General features: G+C 39.3%; 2 protein-coding genes across 4 annotated transcripts in view; both read right to left on the bottom strand.

Moving 5' to 3' along the window:
- The window catches only part of Nup153 (nucleoporin 153), a 121999-nt gene extending 118749 nt beyond the window's left edge, over positions 1-3250 (bottom strand). For all 3 annotated transcript variants that reach the window (XM_081743451.1, XM_081743452.1, XM_081743453.1), the window contains exon 1: positions 3075-3250. In XM_081743451.1, coding sequence (XP_081599577.1) covers positions 3075-3146 — 72 coding nt within the window. In that variant the 5' untranslated portion in view covers positions 3147-3250. The remainder of the gene's footprint in view (positions 1-3074) is intronic.
- A 10610-nt stretch (positions 3251-13860) lies between these two features.
- Positions 13861-15126, bottom strand: LOC145674057 (importin subunit alpha-1-like). Its single transcript, XM_081743882.1, has one exon. The coding sequence runs from the start codon at positions 15124-15126 to the stop codon at positions 13861-13863; it is 1266 nt and encodes a 421-aa protein (XP_081600008.1).
- Positions 15127-23013: the final 7887 nt, after the last annotated feature.

Here is a 23013-nt window from a genome sequence, read left to right as displayed (position 1 = left end):
ACAGAATCATATTTGGCAACCGTTTCCCAAAATGCTGCTGCAACTGGTTCAGACAAATCAGTTCTTAAAAACAGTCACTTACAAGTTGTGCAAAACGTTCATTAAAAAACAACCACAGATAAATCTAACATACTTTAAATGAAGTGAAAACCAGCTTCTAAACTAACCTAACTCAAAGTATTCAAAATCATCAATTATGATACTTAATTCTCAGCTAAAAAATTCAAAAAGAAAATAAATATAAATGTAGACATTCGAAAGTACATGGAGGGGGAAAATCTTTGAGTTTTACGTCCCACAGTTATGCCGGTTAGGCTAAAGGAGACGGTGATGATGAGTAATGAATGAAAATGGTGGGATGAAGAAAGTGGGAGGAAACGGGAGAACCCCGAGAAAACCCACGCACACGGTGTTTGTCCACCACAAAGTTCACTTGGCGGGGGCTGGGATCGAACCCGGGACCCCTAGCACCAGAGGTGAACGCTCTACCACTGAGCCACCGCGGCCCCTACATGGAGGGGGCTAGCCAAATAAAATAAGCCCTATCAAAACACATTTCGTAATTTTTAAAAAAAATGCCCGAATGCAAAACAAATCAAGAATAAAAAATAATATCAATTAAGAAATAAACACTCACCGCTAATGATATACAGATCCTGCATGGCGTAAAAATTAAAAACATTGCTCTCCAACTGACAAACAAATCAGCAGACAGTTTTAGTATTTAACGTGTTGGCCACACCAGAAAACTCATGAATAATAAACTCGTAATTACTGATTCCACACACACACACAAAACATGAACACTTGTCCAATACTCAAGTTTACATTAGTCAAAAATGGTCCTTTTCGCACAGAAATTGATTTATTGAAGCAAGCTCAATTCCTGTTATAACAAACGAGCTAAACCATTAACCGTCCACTTTTACCGTACGTCGGAAATAGCTTCGGCCTTCGACCACAACCACCACAAGGTTTCTCAAACTGAATTAAACCAGAGAATGCTGTGTGAAGTGATAACAATGTTCGAATATACTACTAACTTTTTTTAAAAAACCTAATACACACCGACAAGTAAATAGGAACAGCTGACATCACAGTAGCAAACTACCATATCACTGTACATAATAGACAGACACCTAGTAAAAAAAATGGGGTATGTTTAGTACAAGGGGTCCAGCAGCACGTAAAAACACAAAATTTACAGGAGAAATGAGTGATGCAAGTACTTAGACGTAACATAACGTAACCAAATCTTACCTAACTTAACATAAACTAACGTAAGCTAACCTGAACTAAACTAAATTAACGTAATATTAGTAGAAATAAGCGAAATTCTATCATTTTTTGGAAAATTATGCGGGACTCCTATACTAATATAACATAAACTAAACTAACCTAACGTAACCTAAATTAGCCTAACCTAACTTAAACTAACCAACCCTACCCTACACTAAGCGAATGTGAACAGAAATTACCAAAATTGTAACATTTTTTAGAGAAAAGAGCTGGACCCCTTCTGCTAAACATAGGCCAAAAAAATACGAGCTACCACAAATCTATCTTACAACCATGGATGTCGCACCAAAGGCACAAACAGATCCCACAAACGACTCAACCTATAAGAACCGGTTGAAAGTGACTCACTGACCGACTCAACGTAAAAACATGCCACGGCTATTTGTTCTGTAAACAGAAGTCGACAAATTTTCATTTCGGACATTTCGTCCAATGAATCTATTCGTTGAGAACTAGTTCGTCGCTACAATTTATTAAATATCACTAGGAAACATTTCCTATCCTAACCATCAACACTAGATAATCACGTGACTCGATACCAGTAACGAATCCACAACAGATATATTCTCAAACCTGAACCAAAAGATCCAAATACTGAATCAAATAAAATGAATGAAATGACCAAAGCAAAAACTTGCCCAAAAGTCTATGAAGTTAACTTTGGAAAACCGGCTCAGTTGATATCCCTAAGCAGACACGAACAATGATACTACATTCAATCACGAGAACGAACAATCGTCTTTGCACAAGTTAAACAAATCTTCCATTATGCCATCCCCACTTAGGGTTAAGTTGCAAAGTTGGGCGTCCGTTACCAGCAAAATGTTTAAAATTCACAGGAAAGGTATGGATAATTTGATTGTTTGTGTGCTTGATAATATATAAGAGTCTCGAAAAATCTGTTTATTTGTTATATATAAGCGGTTATAAACATGGGTCTATACGGCGAGCGGAGGGAACTACTTGGCGCAAGGTAACCGAACAGCTGCATTGTGGGAAAGATACGAGCATTTATGTTATCAACATGGCGAATGTACAAGGGCAATGAACTAACAGTTTTAACATTTGTGAAGCAATACGTTGATAACGAGCAAAATGTTTTGAAAGTTTATGAAGAGCACTGATTAATGAACATAATAACAAACTGTAGAAAGTGTGCAAAGGAGATAACAGCGAAAAAACGTGGGGAAAGCGGACGCCCAACTTCGGAATAAATGCCCCCACTTTTACTAATGCTCGAGTTCTCTACAGAAGTTTGCGCCACTGCGCTGCCCTGACGCGGATTATAGAAGATACAAAACTTCTACGTACTCATGTTGATTTCCAATCATAGAAGCAACACTGTGCAAGAAAAAAGTACAAGGGTACACAGTTCCTGCACGTCCACTCGCATTAGTGCAGAAGTTCTAGATCTTAAATTTGTTAACACTACAATGATAGGTGCAATATTTAGCCTATCGAATAATTTTGTGAAGCTTACATACAAATACCGAAAATATGAAAAATTACTTCTGCGCCATGTAACAAACACTTATTGTTCATGACCTCATGAAATCCTACTGAAAACACTTATTTTGTTGCTACTGTCTGTTACCATACTCAGCAAGAACGTTTCTATAAATCCGTAGCTCTACTATAATAGTTGTAATATATAGAATAAATTGAAACCCATTCTCGTAACTGAAATTACGTAAAATTCAAAAAAATTTAAAATGTTACAAACTTAGCGCATTTGAACAACAAAACAGCACATAATCATAACAAACTCTACTTACGTTTGATACATCGTACGGGGCAATAGCATTTTGCCTTTTAACTTTTGCATTTAATCTGTCTCTATTCATCATCTGCTGCTAAGACCGAAATTTTTACTTGGTTTTAAACTAAGCTCATGCACACTTCTCCCTACTCTACCAATATGGCGACGTTACAGCCGTAGATCATCAAAGATTCTAGATGGTGCATTGTTAATATCACGTGACTCAAGATTCAATATTTCTGATCTATCAACTAAATATCGTTAATAATCATTTTGTTAAAAATTTAGGAAAGTTGAATCAACATTTTAAAAATCTGTAGAAAAGATGAGTTGTATTGAACGTAAAGAGTAGTATATATATTTCAGAAATTTTTCCACAGTTATTTCTACTTGTATGCCAAAAGTAACCATTTATGGTGCAGGTTACTTTTGGCATACCACTAGAAATAACTGTGGAAAAATTATAATTCTTTTGATTCTTTTGATTTGATTACTGATTTCCTTCTTATTGTTCTCCAAAAGATTTGGACTGGGTGGGATAACATTATCATGTTTAGCATAGATAAAATTCAAGGGGACCAACAGAAGTAAGTTTTAAAAAACTAGAATTCTTTACGATTTGCGAATAAATACGGATGTATGGCATAAAAACTAGTATAGAAAACACAAACAAACCTGTGCTACCTACCTACTAAAAAGCATGAATGCTATATAACCAAGTCAGCGAGGCGAAGCTGGTAGACCCAAGCGATAGCATGGGGGTTCATCTGAAGGAAACAGGCGCGTCAGCGACGTTTAGTATATATGTAAGCGAAGATAATGAAAAAAAAATTTTGGGGGGGGGGGAATGATACGAGTTTCAATAGCATTGTCACGGATTCACACTACTAATGGTTCACGTTTAAACATAAAATCCTGTTTCTGTAGACTGTGTAGAAAAACATCGCCGGTGGAAAATAGTATCCAATACTAGCCGCGGATCCAGGATACGATTAAGAGAGGGTCTAAACCATAGTTTGCCGCATTATCTAGTGTAAAGAAGCTAGGATTGAGGCCCATTTTATCCTGTGTATACCTGAGAGTCAATGGAAGGGGTTCTATAGCCCTCCCCTTGGTTCCACGCATGTCTAATTCAGTCATCTTTCATATGGACCCACATATTTTATCCGTAGTAAACCACTTGTAACGAATTTACACTACTAAGAATAACCTAGAACTATTACTTTCTATTCATTTCTATCGTGAAGTTACTTGTAAAAATGTAACGCGTTACAAGTTACTTTACTTTTTCTTAAAATGTAACGCGTTACTTGCCTCAAAAAAGTAACTGTTACTTTGCTTCGAAAGTAACGCGTTTCTTTTAGGTCCGAAACTTTGAATATGTGAAAAAAATCTTATTACTTCAGTTTTCCGTACTACTATTACTACCGCTTTATTATTATTATTATTATTATTATTATTATTATTATTATTATTATTATTATTATTATTATTATTATTATTATTGCACGTTCTGAATCGATTTATGTAAATGCAAGTACAAATTTTAACTTGATAGCTATACGAACATTTTAATGTAATGTAACATTGACTAAAATGCCATACTGGGTTACTCGTAGAGATAGGCAGGAGTGAGTTCGAGCAAGTTTTCTTTGAAACTCGATTCAACTAGAAACAGACATCTTTGAGCTCGACAAGAGAACTCGGCTTGAAAAATTTCCTCCAACTCGACTCGAATTCGGGTCGACTTTCGAGTCGAGTAGAACCAAATCTGGTGTATAGTTTCGAGTACTCTCTTCAAGTATCTTACATAGACAATATAATTATTATCAATGGTACTACTACTACTACAACTTATTATTGCTATTATTATTATTATTATTATTATTATTATTATTATTATTATTATTATTATTATTATTATTATAACAACACTATGTATAAACATGAAAGATAGGCGGTTTATATCTGAATACTAAAAAAGTAGTTGATTACCAACCCCGGTAGTTGTGAAGTCTAGGAGTCAAGGACATTGTCAAGAGCTTCTGAATTTGGGTTGAGGGTCTAGGTTGAGTATTCGGGCTCGAGCCAAACATTGTTAAAAGTTATAGGGCACTGGCCAAATAACTTCTCGGCCCGGGTTTAGAATTTTCAACGACTTGAGCAGATCGGCTCACAACTCATTCACTATCGACCCAAACCGAGAAGTAAGCCGAGCCAACAGCTCACCCAACCGAATCGGCTAGAGCCCTTCACTCAATTGAGTCGAACCGAGCATATGGCTCATCCCAACCAAGCCAGTTCGAGCTGATGGTTCACCCCAAGCGAGCCGGCTCAAGCCATCGGCTCAGTTAGGCGGAGTCGAGCTAAGCTTTTATAAAAAATCTCTTGTAATCTCGCTATCGAGACGAGACGAGATGCGAGCAGTATCCCGTCTCGTGTGCAACACTAAAAGTATTCCATATTACTGCTTAGCTTACATTGCTCATGACTTTCGCTTTCCAGTGTAATCAGGCCATGATTTCAAAATGAGTTAAGACGAGCGAGCCATTTATCCAACTCGACTCGAGAATATTACTTTTGACTCGACTCGAAACTCAACTTGATTCGAGTCGAGTTTTAGCTTGACTCGTGCCCATCCCTATGCGTTAGAAAAATCGGTTGCTTACTGTTATTCTGCTAAACTAATTATATAATAATAATAATGTTGCTATGTAAAATTAAAAATACAGAATATAGAGAAGCATTACTCTACAACCAACAAAATGAGAACACATGAACTGGGGGTGAATCAAAACTTGCCAATAACTCTAAAATCGATACATGCTTTTTAAAGCTAGTTGTTCCAAACTCTATAATCAACGGGACTTTAGGATATGCAGACTGATCTAAAAGAACTCTAATATTACATACCATCAGCATTTCATCAATAAAGTAGGCCTGCTCATGAGAACACAGTTTATTCATATTAACCCCTTACTGTATGTCATTCATTATGGCATCCTAGTTGTTGATAAATATTTCCCACCGGGGCACCACTTACTTTTAAATTTTGTTCACCATCATCTTCAGCTTTTAAGAAAAAGTATTCTTTCAAATGTTCGAACGATAAAATATTTTCGTTCTCCATCTTTATAAAAACAACACCAATCAAAGTAAAACAGATTACCAGTACCATTGCACTCGTAGTTCACTTACTGAATGTATTGATTTGGAGCTGTCAAAATCTAAGACAAAATCTTGCAATCAGTACACGTGATTTCCCTGAGGCTGCCCTCATCTTACAAAAACAGCAAGTGGCACTATATTTTGTTATATAAATAAACAAATCAAATTGAATCTATGAATGTATTTGCAAGAATACCAAAATAAAGTTCGTAAGGCGAAACGGGAAAATGCACATCGAGATTTCCCGTTCCGCCTTACATTAAGATGAAGAATGATAACAGGTTTTACATGCAAATTTCATTGCTAGAGGTCATAAGGCGAAACGGAAAAAGGCGGACAGTGGAGGAATCGTCGATCACTGACATTGTTCATGTTCCATTCTGAGAAATTCACTTACAGGAAAGAAACATTTGTTTCCGAAAAAATATACATATAGAGTTACTCATCCGAAATGTAACGCGAAAAAACTAACGCAAACTAGGTACGTCACTTAAAAATTAGTAACGCGTTACCGTTACAGTTACTTTGGAAAAAATGTAACGCGTTACAAGGAAACGTTACTTAAAAAGTAATGCGTTACTTGCGTTACGTTACTTCCCAAGACTGCTATCGTCTGTAGAAATGTAGAAATGTGTTCCCTATAAATATGTTTTCATGCAAAGTATTGAATTTTTCCTCTAAATTTTCCAAAACATGCTGTGCCAAAACTAAACCAGCACCATATATATATATCACTTCTTTAACAGGATATAAGCTTCCACGTTGGTCATTGCCAGTTGATTCTGAATTACCCGAATTTAGAACAGAGCAAAGCAATCCACATGGGAAAAATCTATTTTCAAATAACACTTCCATTTGTTACTACAGTCTTCAGACAGCCTAGACAGGGGCTGATTAAAGGGGGGGCGAGGGGGCGATTGTCCTCCCCCCCAAGAGCCTACCAAAATATTAAAATTACACCCACTGCTGCTTGTAGCTTACCGCCACACGAACGAAAGTTTGGGATCGTTCTTGCGTTATTTCAAAAGAGGGTTAATTCTTTAAATTCTATTTAAAAATTGTCTCTGTCCAGTATGCCGCGTTTCCGCTAACGATAACTCGAGTCATAATATCAGATAAATTTCAGGAAGAAGGACGATGTTACTTGAGGCCATAACATTATTCATTTTTTGCAACGGGTTTGGTTGGGGACTATCGAATAAACATGCCTCTCCAAACTCTTGTGACTAAACCTTTGAAGAAATTCGCTACTTTCTACGGTATTTTAGAAACTCAGAAGGCATAATAGTACATTAACGCTGTTGAGATCGGAAAAGCGTTTCTGAAAAACTACTGGGAACCAGTGAAACCAGTCGAGAATCAAATCAACTCATCAAGAATACAAGTAATCCTAAATCGCGACAAACTGAAATTAATGTTGTAGAATGTGATATTCCTTGGAAGGCAAGGCATTGCTTTTCAAGGCCACAGGGAAGATGCTTGTGCAGATAATTGGACCTCAGATGGTAACGGTGTAGAAACTAAGTTCAACGAGGGCAATTTTCGAGAATTGGGCAAATTTAGAATGACTTGTGGTAACGATATCTTAACGGATCACTGGAAGAAAGCATCGAAAAGGACAATTTTTGCCAATGAAACCACACAATTTTTGCTCTCATTGAGGGTTGTGGATGAGAAATCACGTCTGTAATATTCAGGGGTATAGCCAAGGGGGGCCCATCGGGGCCGGGCCCCCCAAATGGTTTCCTGCTCCCCCCCCCCAAATGACCAGCTTTTAAAACATCATAGTAAAATTATCTCGCTTCATTCATTTAAAAGTATCAAATTTTATTGACAATTAATAATTTATGGTAAAACAGTAAGGAGAAATGTTTTTTTTCCATACCGATCGAAAAATAGTATGGTATCTCTTCCTTATACCGATCGAAAAATAGGGTACTTTATTTGTGACAGCAATTTACTGCGATTTATATGCTTTAACAAGTGTTTTAAAAGATATAGAGGATGGAAAATTTGGTGAGAAACAATGCTTTTATTCAATTTGGATTTCATTCGCTCTCTCTTTTATTTCTAGTCAGTGTAATAAAATAATTGTTTTTTTTTCTTTTTTTTAAGTCACGAATAACAAATATTTTTGTCAGGAAACCGTAAAGAAATTAAGTGAAATTTCAAAGAAAATCAATCTTGTGTAGATAGGTTCTGTATACAAGGTCTTAAATTTAAAGGTAACCAAGGTTTTGTTGCTTTTTCTCCCATCACCTTCGAACATTGGCATGTCACTTAACCTGGAAGATCAAAAATAGTCCCCATCAGCATCGACGACCTTCTGAAAACGTTCTGGAAGGCCATGGAATCCATCGCGGTAGAACTTGGTGGGCCGTGAAACGAAGAAAGTATCAGGTGCATTTTGGACTTTTACTAGGGATTTGAACTGGCGTCCTCTAAGGTGATTGTTCAAAGAATGGAGCAGGTGATAATCGGACGGTGCAATACCCGGGGAATATAGTGGTTGCAATATTGTTTCCCATCCAAGGCGGAAAATGGTGTCCTGAGTCATCTTAATTACGTGGGACTTAGCGTTGTCTCGTAAACGAGGACCCATTTGCAATTCAGAAGCGATGCCTCCAGAGTTTTGAGTTTTTGTTGAGCACAGCTCAACTACTGACACTACACAGTTGCATTGATACTCTGACCAGCTGGTAGCAGTTCCGGATGCACGATGCACCAAACACACAGAAGGAACTTATTCTGGTACAGTGCCGGTTTCGGCTGTTTTGAAATCGGTTCATGGGATGCTAACCAATGATGACGGCGCGGTGAAGCTTCGTATAGGACACTTTTTATCACATGTCAACGCCCTGTCCAGAAATGGCTCCGAAACAGTAAATAAACACAGGCGACTACCGCGTTTCCTTCTGGCCCGGAGTCAAAATATGTGAGACCCATTGACCCAACTTGTAGTGCTTCCCAAGTTGATGGATGTGCTGCCGAATGGTTTCTCCACACACTGAATTGTAGTCCCAGTTCCTCTTTGTACATGTGTTGGTCTTCCGGCACGTGATGTTTTCGGGTGTTTCGTCATCGTCTTTAAACTTGTTAAACCATCGCTGCAATGTTCGCGTCGTCACAATACCCTCACCAAAGGCCTGGCATATCTTCTGTCCCGCTACAGCGGCGTTTGACCTCCATTTGAACTCGTTCAGCATACATGCTCTTATGACACTCTGTGGATGTCCCATGTTCCCTCTGTCTTTACGCAAGTTCACGGTGTGTCTGAATTGCCACAACCAGGTAGTATGTTGGATATACCCACACCAACAACTGACGTTCGCCTTATCTCCACTCGCATTCAACTCACGGTGTGAGGTCCAATTGAACACAGACTTCCACGAAAAGGGACAGAACTTTCTTGGTTACCTTTATAGTTATGCACAAAAGTATAGGGTTTGGTCCCGGGCAGTAGTTCTTAATTAAGCATAATAAAAACTATCTTGAATATAATTTATGAATAATAATAATAATAATAATAATAATAATAATAATAATAATAATAATAATAATAATAATAATAATAATAATAATAATAATAATAATAAGCTAAAATAGTGTTTTTAGTTTTCCAGAAGAAAACCAAAATTTTCCTTTCTTTCAGGCCGCAAAAACACTAGCAGCAACACTTTTTTTGGCTTTGTACATTGTAGCTGCCCCCCTCAAAAACGACGCCCCCCTACACAAACCTTCTGGCTACACCCCTGGTAATATTGTCAATCGAGCGCAGGAGGGCCGGTTTTATTCTACAGGGTGCGGCAGCGTTCATAGCGTAATTTGACTTGCGCAGTACAATGACGTACTGCATGAATGCGCGCCAGCTCGTGCCGCATTCGTGTACTAATGAGCTTCCATTTCGAGTGTGACAGTGATATAGAGCGGTGGAGTGCACAGCATCGTGCCTTTGCTGTTGAAAGTTATTTCAAGAATAACGACCCTATTATTGCTACCCAGCGTCTATTTCGGCAACATTTCAACTTGGGACGTCATAGAAAAGTTTCTTGATGGACGGACCATTGTAAGATGGGTACGTGCATTTTGAACAACAGGTTCTGTTTGCAATGGCAAACCGGGAGGACGTGAAAGAACTGTGCGGACAACAGAAGTCGTGGAAAATGTTCGTGCTGCAATATTCCGTAGCCCAAAAAGATCTGTTCGAAGTCATTCGCAAACTGTGCATATGTCCTAGAATATTGCACGAAGATGTCCATTTTCACTCATATAAGCTGCAGATTGTTCAGGAAATTAGGCCTCGCGATTGGGTTTCACGAGAAGCATTCTGCTTAACCATGCGTGATCTCCTTCCAAAATCCACAAATATTGCACACCATCCTAATGTCAGATGAAGCTCATTTTGAGTTATGTGGCTCAGTGAATAAACAGAATATGCGTTATTGCACTGATGTAAACCCGCATGAACTGGACGTCAAGCCCTTGCACAGTTCTCGTGTCACAGTGTGTTGTGTAGTTGCTTCCTTTGAGATTATTGGCCCTTACTTCTTCGAGGATGACAGCAGTGTGGATGTAACTGTCACCAGTGAACGCTACCTACAGATGCTGCAAGACTTCGTTCTTCCAAAATTAGGTAAAGTCGATGTGGATGTGGAACAATTGTAGTTTCAACAAGACGGAGCGACCTCGCATACAGCCAGAATTTGCACGGATTTCTTGCGACAGACATTTCCAGGTAGAGTAGTTTCCCAGTTTGATGACATTTCCTGGCCGCCTCGCTCACCTGATCTTACATGTGCAGACTTTTCCTTTGGGGATATCTGAAGCAAGAAGTGTTCCGAACACGTTGTGCCACCATTTCTGAGTTGAAGGATCGCATCAAAACTGCCGTCGGCAATGTTCCAGGGAATACGTTACGCCGAGTTATGGAAAGCTTCTAACGCCGCCTAGATGAATGTGTTATGCAGAGGGGGTATCATTTGACAGGAGTCATATTCAAAAAGTAATCCAAACAATGGACAATGACTTACACATTAGTAAATGGCATTCCTTTAACTATTAATTGACATAAGAGGTAATAAATAAATTACAGTTACTGCCTGATGGTGTGTTTTTAATATCCTACTATGAACGCTGCCGCACCCTGTATTATGTTTGATGAGACGTTTCGCACACATCTCAGCTGTCTTTGATTCTAAGGTACGAACACAAAGGTGAAATAAGAGAAGACTGTTTCAGTTTCATTGATCCTCGATCAGCAGAGCTGAAACGTGAGGACAGTGGTTCGAACTCGGAATCCGAAGACGCAGAACCGCCCGAACTCTCACTGACTGGAGGGAAATTTGGAGAAATTGTTCTATCTTTGCTACGAGACTTCTCACTCGACCCGAAAAACTGCATTACTATTGGTACAGATGGTTTCACCGTCATGGTCTCTCAAAGGCGCGGGGCAGTGCAGGAGATTCAGAAGCATCTGGTGTTCAAACGCGCTGCACTGTTCATATTGGAATCACAGCCTCAACTTATCCATCTTCAGGTCATCGTCAGTATAGTGCGTGAGGAAATGTCTGGGAACAATGAAAGAGATCATTGCGTTTTTCACCGCATCGTCAAAACGTAATACTGTCCTTAAGCTTACGGCTGGTGCCAAGTTAGAGACATTTTGTGAAACGAGATGGGTTGAACGGAACGACGTGGCGTTACAATTTCACGTGAAATTTCAAGAAATTAGTGATGCTCTACAATGTGTTCCAAGTGATCCAAGTTAGATACAGCAGCCAAAGCACGGGCACTTTCTTCTGCCAAGGCACGTAAAGGAAATGAGTGTAGACTATTAATTTTCAAGAATATTTACAACAGTTTTATTTCCGAATACTTCTTTTTCAAATGTTCACAATATTGAAATTTCCCAATTTACATTTTTCACGCCTTCGAAAAAAAAAACGGTTTCATTACTAGCAAAATTAACCTAATACAAAGATTTTTGTCTTTTTTCAATATTTCCGGAAAGAAACCGGAGAAACGGTTTTTTACCAGCAGGTTCAAAATTTCCGGAAATTTTACAACGCTAGTCAGGACATGAGTCTGGTAGCATGCGGCACTGATTTTCACGTTTCACTCCATCTTTCGGAGACGCAATTTGCCCCTGTGCGAGAAACCGGCCACAATCATGAACCCTTTTCGGAAACTCTCTGCGCACTGACGGTAAAAAGTGTTTCGGCCCTTGCTGTCAACAAGCCTTCATGTAATGGCACGAACTTTACCACAATCTGTAAGGTATACCCAAGCCTCATCAAGGATAGCAACAAATTTCCCCCAACCACCAGCGAAATAACCTTCATACAGTGTCCTAGAATTTCATTTTCGGTCAGCCACATGACACAGTTTCAGGGCGTGCACACAGCTCTTGCGAACGACCTAAGGTGTGCATCTTTGTGAATGGCCCAGTAGATTGTAGCGTGCAATGTGCGGCATTTGGTAGCCATCACACGCCATTTGTGAGGATTTTCGGAGGTTGCCATGCTGCATGCAATAACGGCGTGGTCTTCGTATAATAGGATTCAAGCTGGCACGACCTACACGAAAATTACGCACTTGACACATTTTTATGATGCGCGACGCCGTGAAATTAGCGTCAGAAAGGGCTACAATGAAGCCCACAAGAATCTGTTCAGTTGAGTTGATTTTGAGTTTAAAGTCCCTTTCAGCAGCGAGGTTATATGAGACGAGACCTACTGATTAACGTGGAATCTGAACCACATGAGCTCCCCAGGAATCGATCCCGATCTTCCACGCCAAAGGCTCGTACGCTAACCGCTTAGCTACGAAGGAGCTCAGAATCTGTCCAGTTTCGCCGGCATCAGATTACGCTTGACCACACTACTTTATTCCGTGACCAATGAGATATTGTTGCTTGTCTCGTGGCAATCTCATGGTGATGAGTTGCGCATTCGCGGTACAATTACACATTGATTTTGGCTTTATATAAATAAATCAACTTCTCCATTACAAGATTTTATTTGATTTTGATTTAATTTAGTTTAGCGTCTTTTTCAGCAGCGAGATTATATTAGACGTGGACCCACTGATTACCATGAAATTCGAACGACATGAGCTCCCACCAGGAATCGAACCCGGGTATCCCACGTCAAAGGCGCGTACGCTAAAGGCTTAGCCACGAGGGAGCTCTCTGTGTTACAAGAATTAAGCGAAGTAAGCTGGGTACCACTTTACTACCTCCAGTTTTTTTCACTCCTATGATCCCCAGTCAAATTTTAAAAATTTTGAATACTACAAAAGTCAATAAAAAAAAAGCTGGGGCTCAGTTTCCTCTCTTCTTGAATTTTCACCTTTAAGTGCAAAATTACCGTACCCCCCCCTAAGCCAAATTTCAAGAAGTATGATACTATCGTATTAATCTAGTTTTGTACTACAAAAATCAAGAGATAACCAGTTGGCCTCCCTCCTATCCATTTTTTTTTTTTTTTGGTACGTATTCTGTCAATTTGCGTGCAATTACATAATTTAAGTGGTAGAGCTTGTTTGTTTAAAGACAATGAGAAATTTTATTATGTTTTACTCCAATACTTATACAATTTTCGAATAAGAAATCCAAGAGTATACCTGCAAGTCTTTCATTGACGTTTTAAAATCATATGTGGAAAAAATTCATTTATAATTTCTAATGATTTCGTGTAAAGCTCATCGTCGTTATTATTCTGAAGTCTTTCCAATTTGTCGAATCCACCACAATGTTCTATCATCAAAAGCACTATGTCCAAGTTATTAGACATTTGAGCTGTTAACAAAATATTTTCAATGGCGTCCAAAGCATAAGAAACAGTTTTGCAATGTTTTTCCGTTAAGATGTTGCACAATAATTTCATACCATTGTAGTCACATAAGGAAGTAATTTGAGGTACAGAGCCATTAAATGTAATGTTATTGATGGCACATACAGCTTCAAACTTTGCACTGGTGTTGTCACTTTCCAGAATGTTGAATATCAAAGGCATAATACCTCCTGCTATCATTGCCTGTATATGATTCTCTGTTCCAGTTGATAAGTTTCTGATTGCCATGGTAGCATAGTGAGAAATATTTTTGTAGGGATGTGTCACTAACGCAGGGAGATAACTCATGAAGCCAGCATTTATTATGGCACTTTTATGATCATCCCTTCCACATAAAATAGCAGCTACAGCACACAATGCTTTTGCTATGACATTGTTATCCTTGGAGCCCAGAAGTTCCACTAGACGCGCTTGTGATATAAAATTCATAATATCCTGTATATTCTGCGAGCTATCACTTGGGTGACAAGCAAGTCTGTATATGGCCCAACATACATTAGAAAGCACTGTGTTATCTATCGCATGCATTAATCTTGCTAATGAAGGTAGACATTGTTTTACTCTTTCGTAGGTCGCAGATGAATCGTAACTTCGGCAGAGAATAGAAATAGTCCAAGCTGTAGTTCTCAGGAGATTAATTGGCATGACTGGATTGTTTTTGTTTGGTCTAATTACATTCAAAATTTTTGTCATTCCATCGGCTTCTAGAACTAAATCTTGTTGTGTTTTCCCCTGCTTTGCGATGTTTCCTAGTGTCCATACTACATTTCTAACTAAATTTTTATCTGGATGATCAGTCAATTCAACAAGAGGAGGTATTACTCCCAGACGAATTAAGGTATTTGTTGGTTCTTCGGTGCCAGACGTTATTACAACTAACATCATCGCTGCCTCTAATTGCAGATCAGAGCTCATTCCAGGTGTTAAGAGTTTAATACATAGTTCATTAATTCCATATCGTATAATGTTTTCTGTTGAAATCTTCTTTTGTTGAATCAATTTTCTGACTCCTTTGACGGCTTCGAGGTCACTACAATCATTTATCATTTTATATAGAAGTTCGCCTTTAAAACTATTATGCAGCTCAGAACTCATTCTGTGAAAAGTTCGTTACCTTTTGTAATTAAAGACAAGCTCCGCGTTTATACGTTTTATTTCAACGATAACAATCACTTCTCTAATTTAAATATTGCTTAGAAACCATTATTGTGGCTTTTTAATTGTTTACTTTAAAATATGATTAATTATTTCTTGATTTAGAAACATCAAGGTTTATACGAATACAATGGACATTCAAAATTCTATAGACACTTACCCAGGGACAGTGGCGTATTTACGATTTTGTTTCGGGAGGGGCTTTGCTAACTTTCGGGGGGGCTTTGCCTGGAAATGTGAAAATTCTGCAAGATATTTCATTTACTTTACTATACTAAGTAAGATTTCGGGAGGGGCTTAAGCCCGGAAGCCACCCCCCTAAATACGCCACTGCCCAGGGATGTACCCACGTGAGGGGGGGAATTTGGGCCCGGTCCTCCAAATAACTTCTTGCCCCAAAATGGATTCAACTATTAGGTGTTTGTTTAAACATGCTTACTAAGGTAGATGACGAATGCTTATAATCAGGGACGTAAGGTCCATGCTGGCGACTATAAGGCTGAGTCTATCCAAACATTTATACATCAGTTTCAAATAATGTTTTAGACATTGATGCAATAAATTTTATTAAAATGGATTTATTTTATAATGCACTGTTTAAACTTCAAGCTAGTAATAATAGATTTGCAGTAGAGTTCCTGAAACAACGCATTAAACGCTATTTTCCGTAGCCTTCGGCCCTTGTCATGGAATCACGAGAATTGAAACTGACAATCACTCATACACCGCTCTAAGCAAACGAAAACTATTTAACCCTTTGGAGATCCAATGGTACAGCGGCGGGCACTTCTAAATGGTACACCTTAGCCGTAAATCTCCATATGGCTGTACCATTTAGAAGTGTCCGCCGCTGTACAATTTGTACTATATGGGTGTTTCATGGTACTTTGCGTTACAACTCTCCTATTTGAGTTTTTTCGTACGTTTTTTTTTGTTTGTTTTTCAAGTCCAGAGGCATTGTAGAATACCTTACGTATGGTTTCACACCTTCCTGCGTCGAGACATAGGAGGTGATGACGTCATAATTCTAAAATATATATTTTCTTTTATATGTTTTCTTTTTCGCCTATGCTCATTATTTTTAGGCGGGCTTATTTTTGCACGTAGAAGATTGAAATTTTGCACAAATATTCAGTCCGCCGAGTAGTATTTAACAGATTTTTTTTCGGATTTCTGCGTTAAACAGGGGGGGGATCCAGAAGGGGCAAAAAGTTGAAAAAGGGATATTTTTCCAAAAACTCCCTTTCTTTGGGATTTTCCCGCCTTAGATACATGATGGAGACATGTGAATGGTACCGCCTGAAAGGCAGTTATATTCTTAAGAGAATGATGGGCGAAACATGACCCTAGGTTAATTAGGGAAGTGTCAGGGAATTTTTATCAAAATATACTTCTGTATAGAGGAATTTTTGACATTTTCAGTATTTTTTGCGGGCTTATTTTTGCACCTAGAAGATTGAAATTGTGCACAAACATTCAGTCCACCGAGTAGTATTTAACGGATTTTTTTTTCATATTTTTGTGCTAAAACAGGGGGGTACAGAGGGGATAAAAGTTAAAAAAGGGATATTTTTACCAAGAAATGCCTTTCACGGAATTTTCCCGCCTTAGATACATGATGGAGACATGTGAATGGTACCGCCTGAAAGGCAGTTTTATTCTGAAGAGAATGATGTGCAAACCATGATCCTAGGGTAATTAGGGATGTCTCAGGGAATGTTTACAAAATATCCCTTTGTATACGGGAATATGGGACATTGTCGGCATATATATTTTTTGGCAGGCTTATTTTTGCACCTAAAAGATTGAAATTGTGCACAAACATTCAGTCCACCGAGTAGTATTTAACAGATTTTTTTTTCGGATTTCTGCGTTAAAACAGGGGGGTACAGAGGGGCTAAAAGTTGAAAAAGGGATATTTTTACCAAAAAATCCCTTTCACGGGATTTTCCCGCCTTAGATACATGATGGAGACATGTGAATGGTACCGCCTGAAAGGCAGTTTTACTCTGAAGAGAATGATGTGCAAACCACGATCCTAGGGTAATTAGGGATGTCTCAGGGAATGTTTACAAAATATCCCTTTGTATACGGGAATATGGGACATTGTCGGTATATATTTTTTTGGCAGGCTTACTTTTGCACCTGGAAAATTGGAATTGTGCATAAACATTCAGCCCACTTAGTAGTATTTATCAGATTTTTACAGATCTCTGCGTTAAAACAGGGGGTCCAGGGGGGCTAAAAGTTGAAAAAAGGGATATCTAGACCCCAAAAATCCCTTTTTTCGGTATTTTCTCGCCTTAGATACACGATGGAGACACGTAAATGGTACCACCTGAAAGGCAGTTCTATTCTGAAGAGAATGATTGGCGGATTATAGTCCTAGGGTAAATAGAGATGTCTCAGGAATTTTTTTTTTTTTTTTTTTACCTGAGATCATGGTGTTTTGCGGTAATTTGGGGCATTGTGGGGATTCTTGATAAAATATCTCCCACCCTTAGTATTCAAGATAGAAACTTGAAATTTGGCACACACATTCAGTATACCAAGTAATATTTATCAGATCTTTTTCAGATCTCTACGTTTACACAGGGCCGTTCCAGAGGGGCCCAAATTGTGAAAAAAAAATCCCTCGAAATTTTCTTTTACATCACTTTTCCCTCTCCTGGTATGAGCATGCAACTGATACCATTTGAAAGCCAGCTCCATTCTGAAGAGAATGAGGTATGAACCATGATCTTAGGATAAATAGTGACGATGCAGTAGCTGCTTGACTGAAAATCTAAAAAATACCCCCAAAACCCCGGATCCCGTAAGGGTTAATCAATTCACAAATTCAACACGATGGAACGAAAGTGGACGAATGTTGACGAAGCACGACCCGCTTTGGAGAGTAATGCTCCCGGAAGTACGTTTTTTCGCGCGCTACTCTAGCCAGCTGTTTTACGCACTATCCTAGCCAGTTGGTTTAAGTTGGTCACAAAATTTATATCATGGAGTACAAGGGGAACAAAACGAGCCCTATAACATGGAGTACAAGGGGAAGAAAACGAGCCCTGCGGGGCTTCTAACCTGTTGCTGCTACTACTACCACTTATCTGCACAAAAGTAAGTAAATCACTTTTTTGAATTTTATTTTCATATTATTTTAATTTAAAAAGTGTTATAAAAATGTAGAAAAAACTTTCCTCGGGCCGGGTTTGAACTCACGCCAAAAGAGATTTCTGTTATTAGCATATAGCGCTAGCCCACTCGACCCCGAAGACTGACAGCAATAATGGTTTGATTTCTGCTATTTGAATGCAACGTGGCAAGAAATGGATAACGCCAACCAATCAGAACGGTGTTTTTCGTTCCTACTTCCGGGAGCATTACTCTCCTGAGCTAGTCCTGACGAAGCTGACTAAAGCTAGCCTTTTGGGTATTCGGGAGACAAAAGCGACAAACGCGGTCTTATAAGAAAACACAACAGAGAAACTATGCAAAAATTAGCAGCTCGCATTCAGAAAAAAAAAATTAAGTTTTACGTCCTACGATATGCCGGCTAGGCTAAAGGAGAAGTGGTGATGAAAAATGACGAAAATGGTGGAATGAAGAAAGTGGGGGGGGGAACAGGAATACCCCGAGGAATATACTGAATAAGCAGTCGCGGACAGACGACTAGGAGTGGTCCTCCAGCTTGGGGTTTTGGGTAAGGCTAACAACCTCATCCTGTAAAAAAAAAAAAAAAAAAAGGACACTTGTTCAGAAATGTTCACAAAAACCTCGGACAAGGACTGATAACTTGGCACGACCTCAGCAAAAGATAATGGACATGAGATTTGGAACATAGAATATTAGAAGTCTTTATAGGGAGGCGCGTTAAAATCCGTAACGAGTGAGTTAAGGAAATACAGGATGCACCTAGTAGGAGTTCAGGAAGTTAGGTGGGAAGGAAATGGATCTGAGAATTCTGGAAATTTTACGTTCTTTTATGAGGAAGGAAATAAAAATCACCAGTTAGGAACAAGGTTTCTCGTTCACAAACGAATATGACCAGCAATTAAACGGGTTGAATTTGATACTGACATAATTTCTTTTATTACTCTTAAGGGACGGTGGTGTGACAGTATTGTTTTAAATGTACACTCATGTACAAAATTATTGTCGCATGTCTATAAATATGTTATTGTAGAAATATAATTTGATAACGGAAAAATGAAATGAAATCTTTAAGTTTGACGTCCCACGGAAAGGCCGGTTAGGCTAAAGGAGACGGCGATAATGAGAAATGTGTGAAATGAAGAAAGTGGAAGGAAACTGCAGATCCCAAAGAAAACCTACGAGCACGGTGTTTGTCCACCACGAAGTACACACGGCGCAAGCTGGGATCGAACCGGGGACGCCAAGCACCGAAGGTGAACGCTCTACCACTGAGCCACCGCGCCCCCAATTTGATAAAGAATTCGCCCGGTATTTCTTATAATGTTAGTAAGTGTATAATCGGCAAAAACACGTATGTGGTAAATTTCATGTCAAAAGGGCAGTAAATAAAAACAATAAAACGAAAATAAAATTTTCTTGTCCATTTAGCATCGTTTTACTTTACTTATTATAATTTTCGTATTTATAATTCCTTTCCTATGAAATTTAACACAAATATGCATTTCCCGATTATACACATAGTATCATTATTAAAAGTACCCTGCAAAATCATTATCAAATTATATTGTTACAAGAAGACAGTTATAAATACGCGACAATCATTTTGAACATGAGTGTACCAAACTTCACAATAGTAAATCTCCACGTTAAGCGGGTTTGCATATCCAGGCTTCTAACTATGAAAACATTTACGATCACTCCAACCCCAATCATTTCACAGATTCAACCTGTTGCATATAAGTTATTAGGACGTAAAATTGAATGTAGTTTATACGAAAAAGACCTTTATGCATTGGAAGACCTGTAATGCCCAAATATTCGCCACAAACATATAGTGGTATCGATAAAAAAAAAAAAAAAAAAGTGGAGCAGGAAACTACTTTACACAAAAGTCTAAAGAAGCTCACGAGGAAACGGTCTCGAGTGTAAACACCCGATTTGGCTGAGGTCCGGATATGTGTTACGGGAGAATAAAGTAGGCGACACGTATTTTGGCGTTTGGGCCCATACGCAGAAATTTCCGAAATACGGGGTCCCAAAGTGCCCCTACGTGCTATAACTAGGAAGCGAATGACGTTACTTGTAGACAACCGATTTGGCTGGGGTCCTGATATCTGTTACGGGAGACCAAAGTAGGAGACACGTATTTTGGCGTTTGGGCCCATACGCAGAAATTTCCGAAATACGGGGCCCCAAAGTGCCCCTACGTGCTATAACTAGGAAGCGAATGACGTTACTTGTACACAACCGATTTGGCTGGGGTCCGGATATGTGTTACGGGAGATCAAAGTAGGAGACACGTAATTCGGCGTTTGGACCCATACGCAGAAATTTCCAAAATACGAGACCCCAAATTGTCCCTACATAGTATAACTTGGAAGCGAATGACGTTACTTGTACACAACCGATTTGGCTGGTGTCCGGATATGTGTTACAGGAGATCAAAATAGGAGAGACGTATTTTGGCGTTTGGGCCCATACGCAGAAATTTCCGAAATACGGTGCCCCAAAGTGCCCCTACATGCTATAAATAGAAAGCGAATTACGTTATTTGTACACAACCGATTTGGCTGGTGTCCGGATATGTGTTACAGGAGATCAAAATAGGAGAGACGTATTTTGGCGTTTGGGACCATACCCAGACATTTCTGAAAAACGGGGCCCCAAAGTGCCCCTCCATGCTATAACTAGGAAGCGAATGACGTTACTTGTAGACAACCGATTTGGCTGGGGTCCTGATATCTGTTACGGGAGACCAAAGTAGGAGACACGTATTTTGACGTTTGGGCCCATAAGCAGAAATTTAAAAAATACGAGGCCCCAAAGTGCCTCTCCATGCTATAACTAGGAAGCGAATGACGTTACTTGTGCACAACCGATTTGGCTGGGGTCCGGATATGTGTTACGGCAGACCAATTTTGGCGTTCGGGCCCATACGCAGAAATTTCCGAAATACGGGGCCCCAAAGTGCCCCTGCATGCTATAAATAGAAAGCGAACGGCGTTACTTATACACAACCGATTTGGCTGGGGTCCGGATATGTGTTACGAGAGACCAAATTAGGGGACACGTATTTTGGCGTTAGACGCCCATAAGCAGAAATTTAAAAAATACGAGGCCCAAAAGTGCCCCTACATGCTATAACTAGGAAGCGAATGACGTTAATTGTACACAATCGATTTGGCTGGTGTCCGGATATGTGTTACAGGAGATCAAAGTAGGAGACAAGTATTTTGGCGTTTGGGCCCATACGCAGAAATTTCCAAAATACGGGGCCCCAAATTTCCCCTGTATGCTATAACTAGGAAGCGAATGGCGTTACTTGTACACAACCGATTTGGCTGGTGTCCGGATATGTTTTACGAGAGACCAAATTAGGGGACACGTATTTTGGCGTTAGAGGCCCATACGCAGAAATTTAAAAAATACGAGGCCCAAAAGTGCCCCTACATTTTATAACTAGGAAGCGAATGACGTTACTTGTACACAACCGATTTGGCTGGTGTCCGGATATGTGTTACGGCAGACCAAATTAGGAGACACGTATTTTGGCGTTTGGGCCCATACGCAGAAATTTACGATATACGGGGCCCCAAAATTCCCCTGCATGCTATAATTAGGAAGCGAATGGCGTTACTTGTTCACAACCGATTTGGCTGGGGTCCGGATATGTGTTACGGGAGACCAAATTAGGGGACACGTATTTTGGCGTTAGAGGCCCATACGCAGAAATTTCCGAAATACTGGGCCCCAAAGTGCCCCTACATGCTATAAATAGAAAGCGAATGACGTTATTTGTACACAACCGATTTGGCTGGGATCCGGATATGTGTTACGGGTGACCAAAGTATGAAATATGTATTTTGGCGTTTTGGACCATACCCAGAAATTTCTGAAATATGGGGCCCCAAAGTGCTCCTCCATGCTATAACTAGGAAGCGAATGACGTTACTTGTACACAACCGATTTCGCTGGGGTCCGAATATGGCCATTATAAGCCCAAGTCGAAGATATGTAGTTTTATTTTTCGACCGAACCTGACAGGCCGGCAAACTTTTCTTCCGCCACACTGCCCGGTTTCGTGGCAACACACGCCGTATCGATTAAATATTAATGTTCACTCTCTTGCACTAAAGTGTTCCGCCCAGTTTCCACACATCCTAGCTACAGAAATACAGCCGAAAATCGCAAACATTCTTTTGCTCCGTTGACACCCTCGTGGTCAGCAGATCCACCTCGACGACTCGCGCCAGCTGAACATTTGTTCAGAATAGCATGGGTACCACATATGCCAACTTCATGGCTTTATTGAAAATCTAGCAATATGAAACATTGTATATTCGACATTCCTTTTTGTGGGACCTAACAACAAACACAAGTCACATACTTTTGCATATATATTAACATCTTATTCCAAGCCAAGTAGAGATGCAAGGGCTCGGAAAAAACCGGTTTTTTGAAAAAGAAACTCGGTTTTTCTGCTTCGCCTTTTTGCTTGGGAAATTTTGGGCTTTTTTGAAAATTTTGCTTTAAATTGAAAAAGCAGACTTTGTTTCGCTTCTCTACAACAAAAAACTCATTTAAATAGTGGTTGATGCAGATAATAATATGAAACCTCGAAAATAAACCATG

This window comes from Thermobia domestica, chromosome 17, assembly GCF_964235325.1.
Source record: "Thermobia domestica chromosome 17, izTheDome1.hap1.1, whole genome shotgun sequence".
NCBI lineage: Eukaryota > Metazoa > Arthropoda > Insecta > Zygentoma > Lepismatidae > Thermobia > Thermobia domestica.
The sequence above is the reverse complement of the archived record's forward strand: the minus strand, read 5'-3'. Positions and strand labels throughout refer to the sequence as shown.

What these genes read in the sequence shown, in the direction of transcription:
- LOC145674057 (XM_081743882.1), bottom strand. Translation starts at nt 15,126, where the DNA reads ATGATAAATGATTGTAGTGACCTCGAAGCCGTCAAAGGAGTCAGAAAA.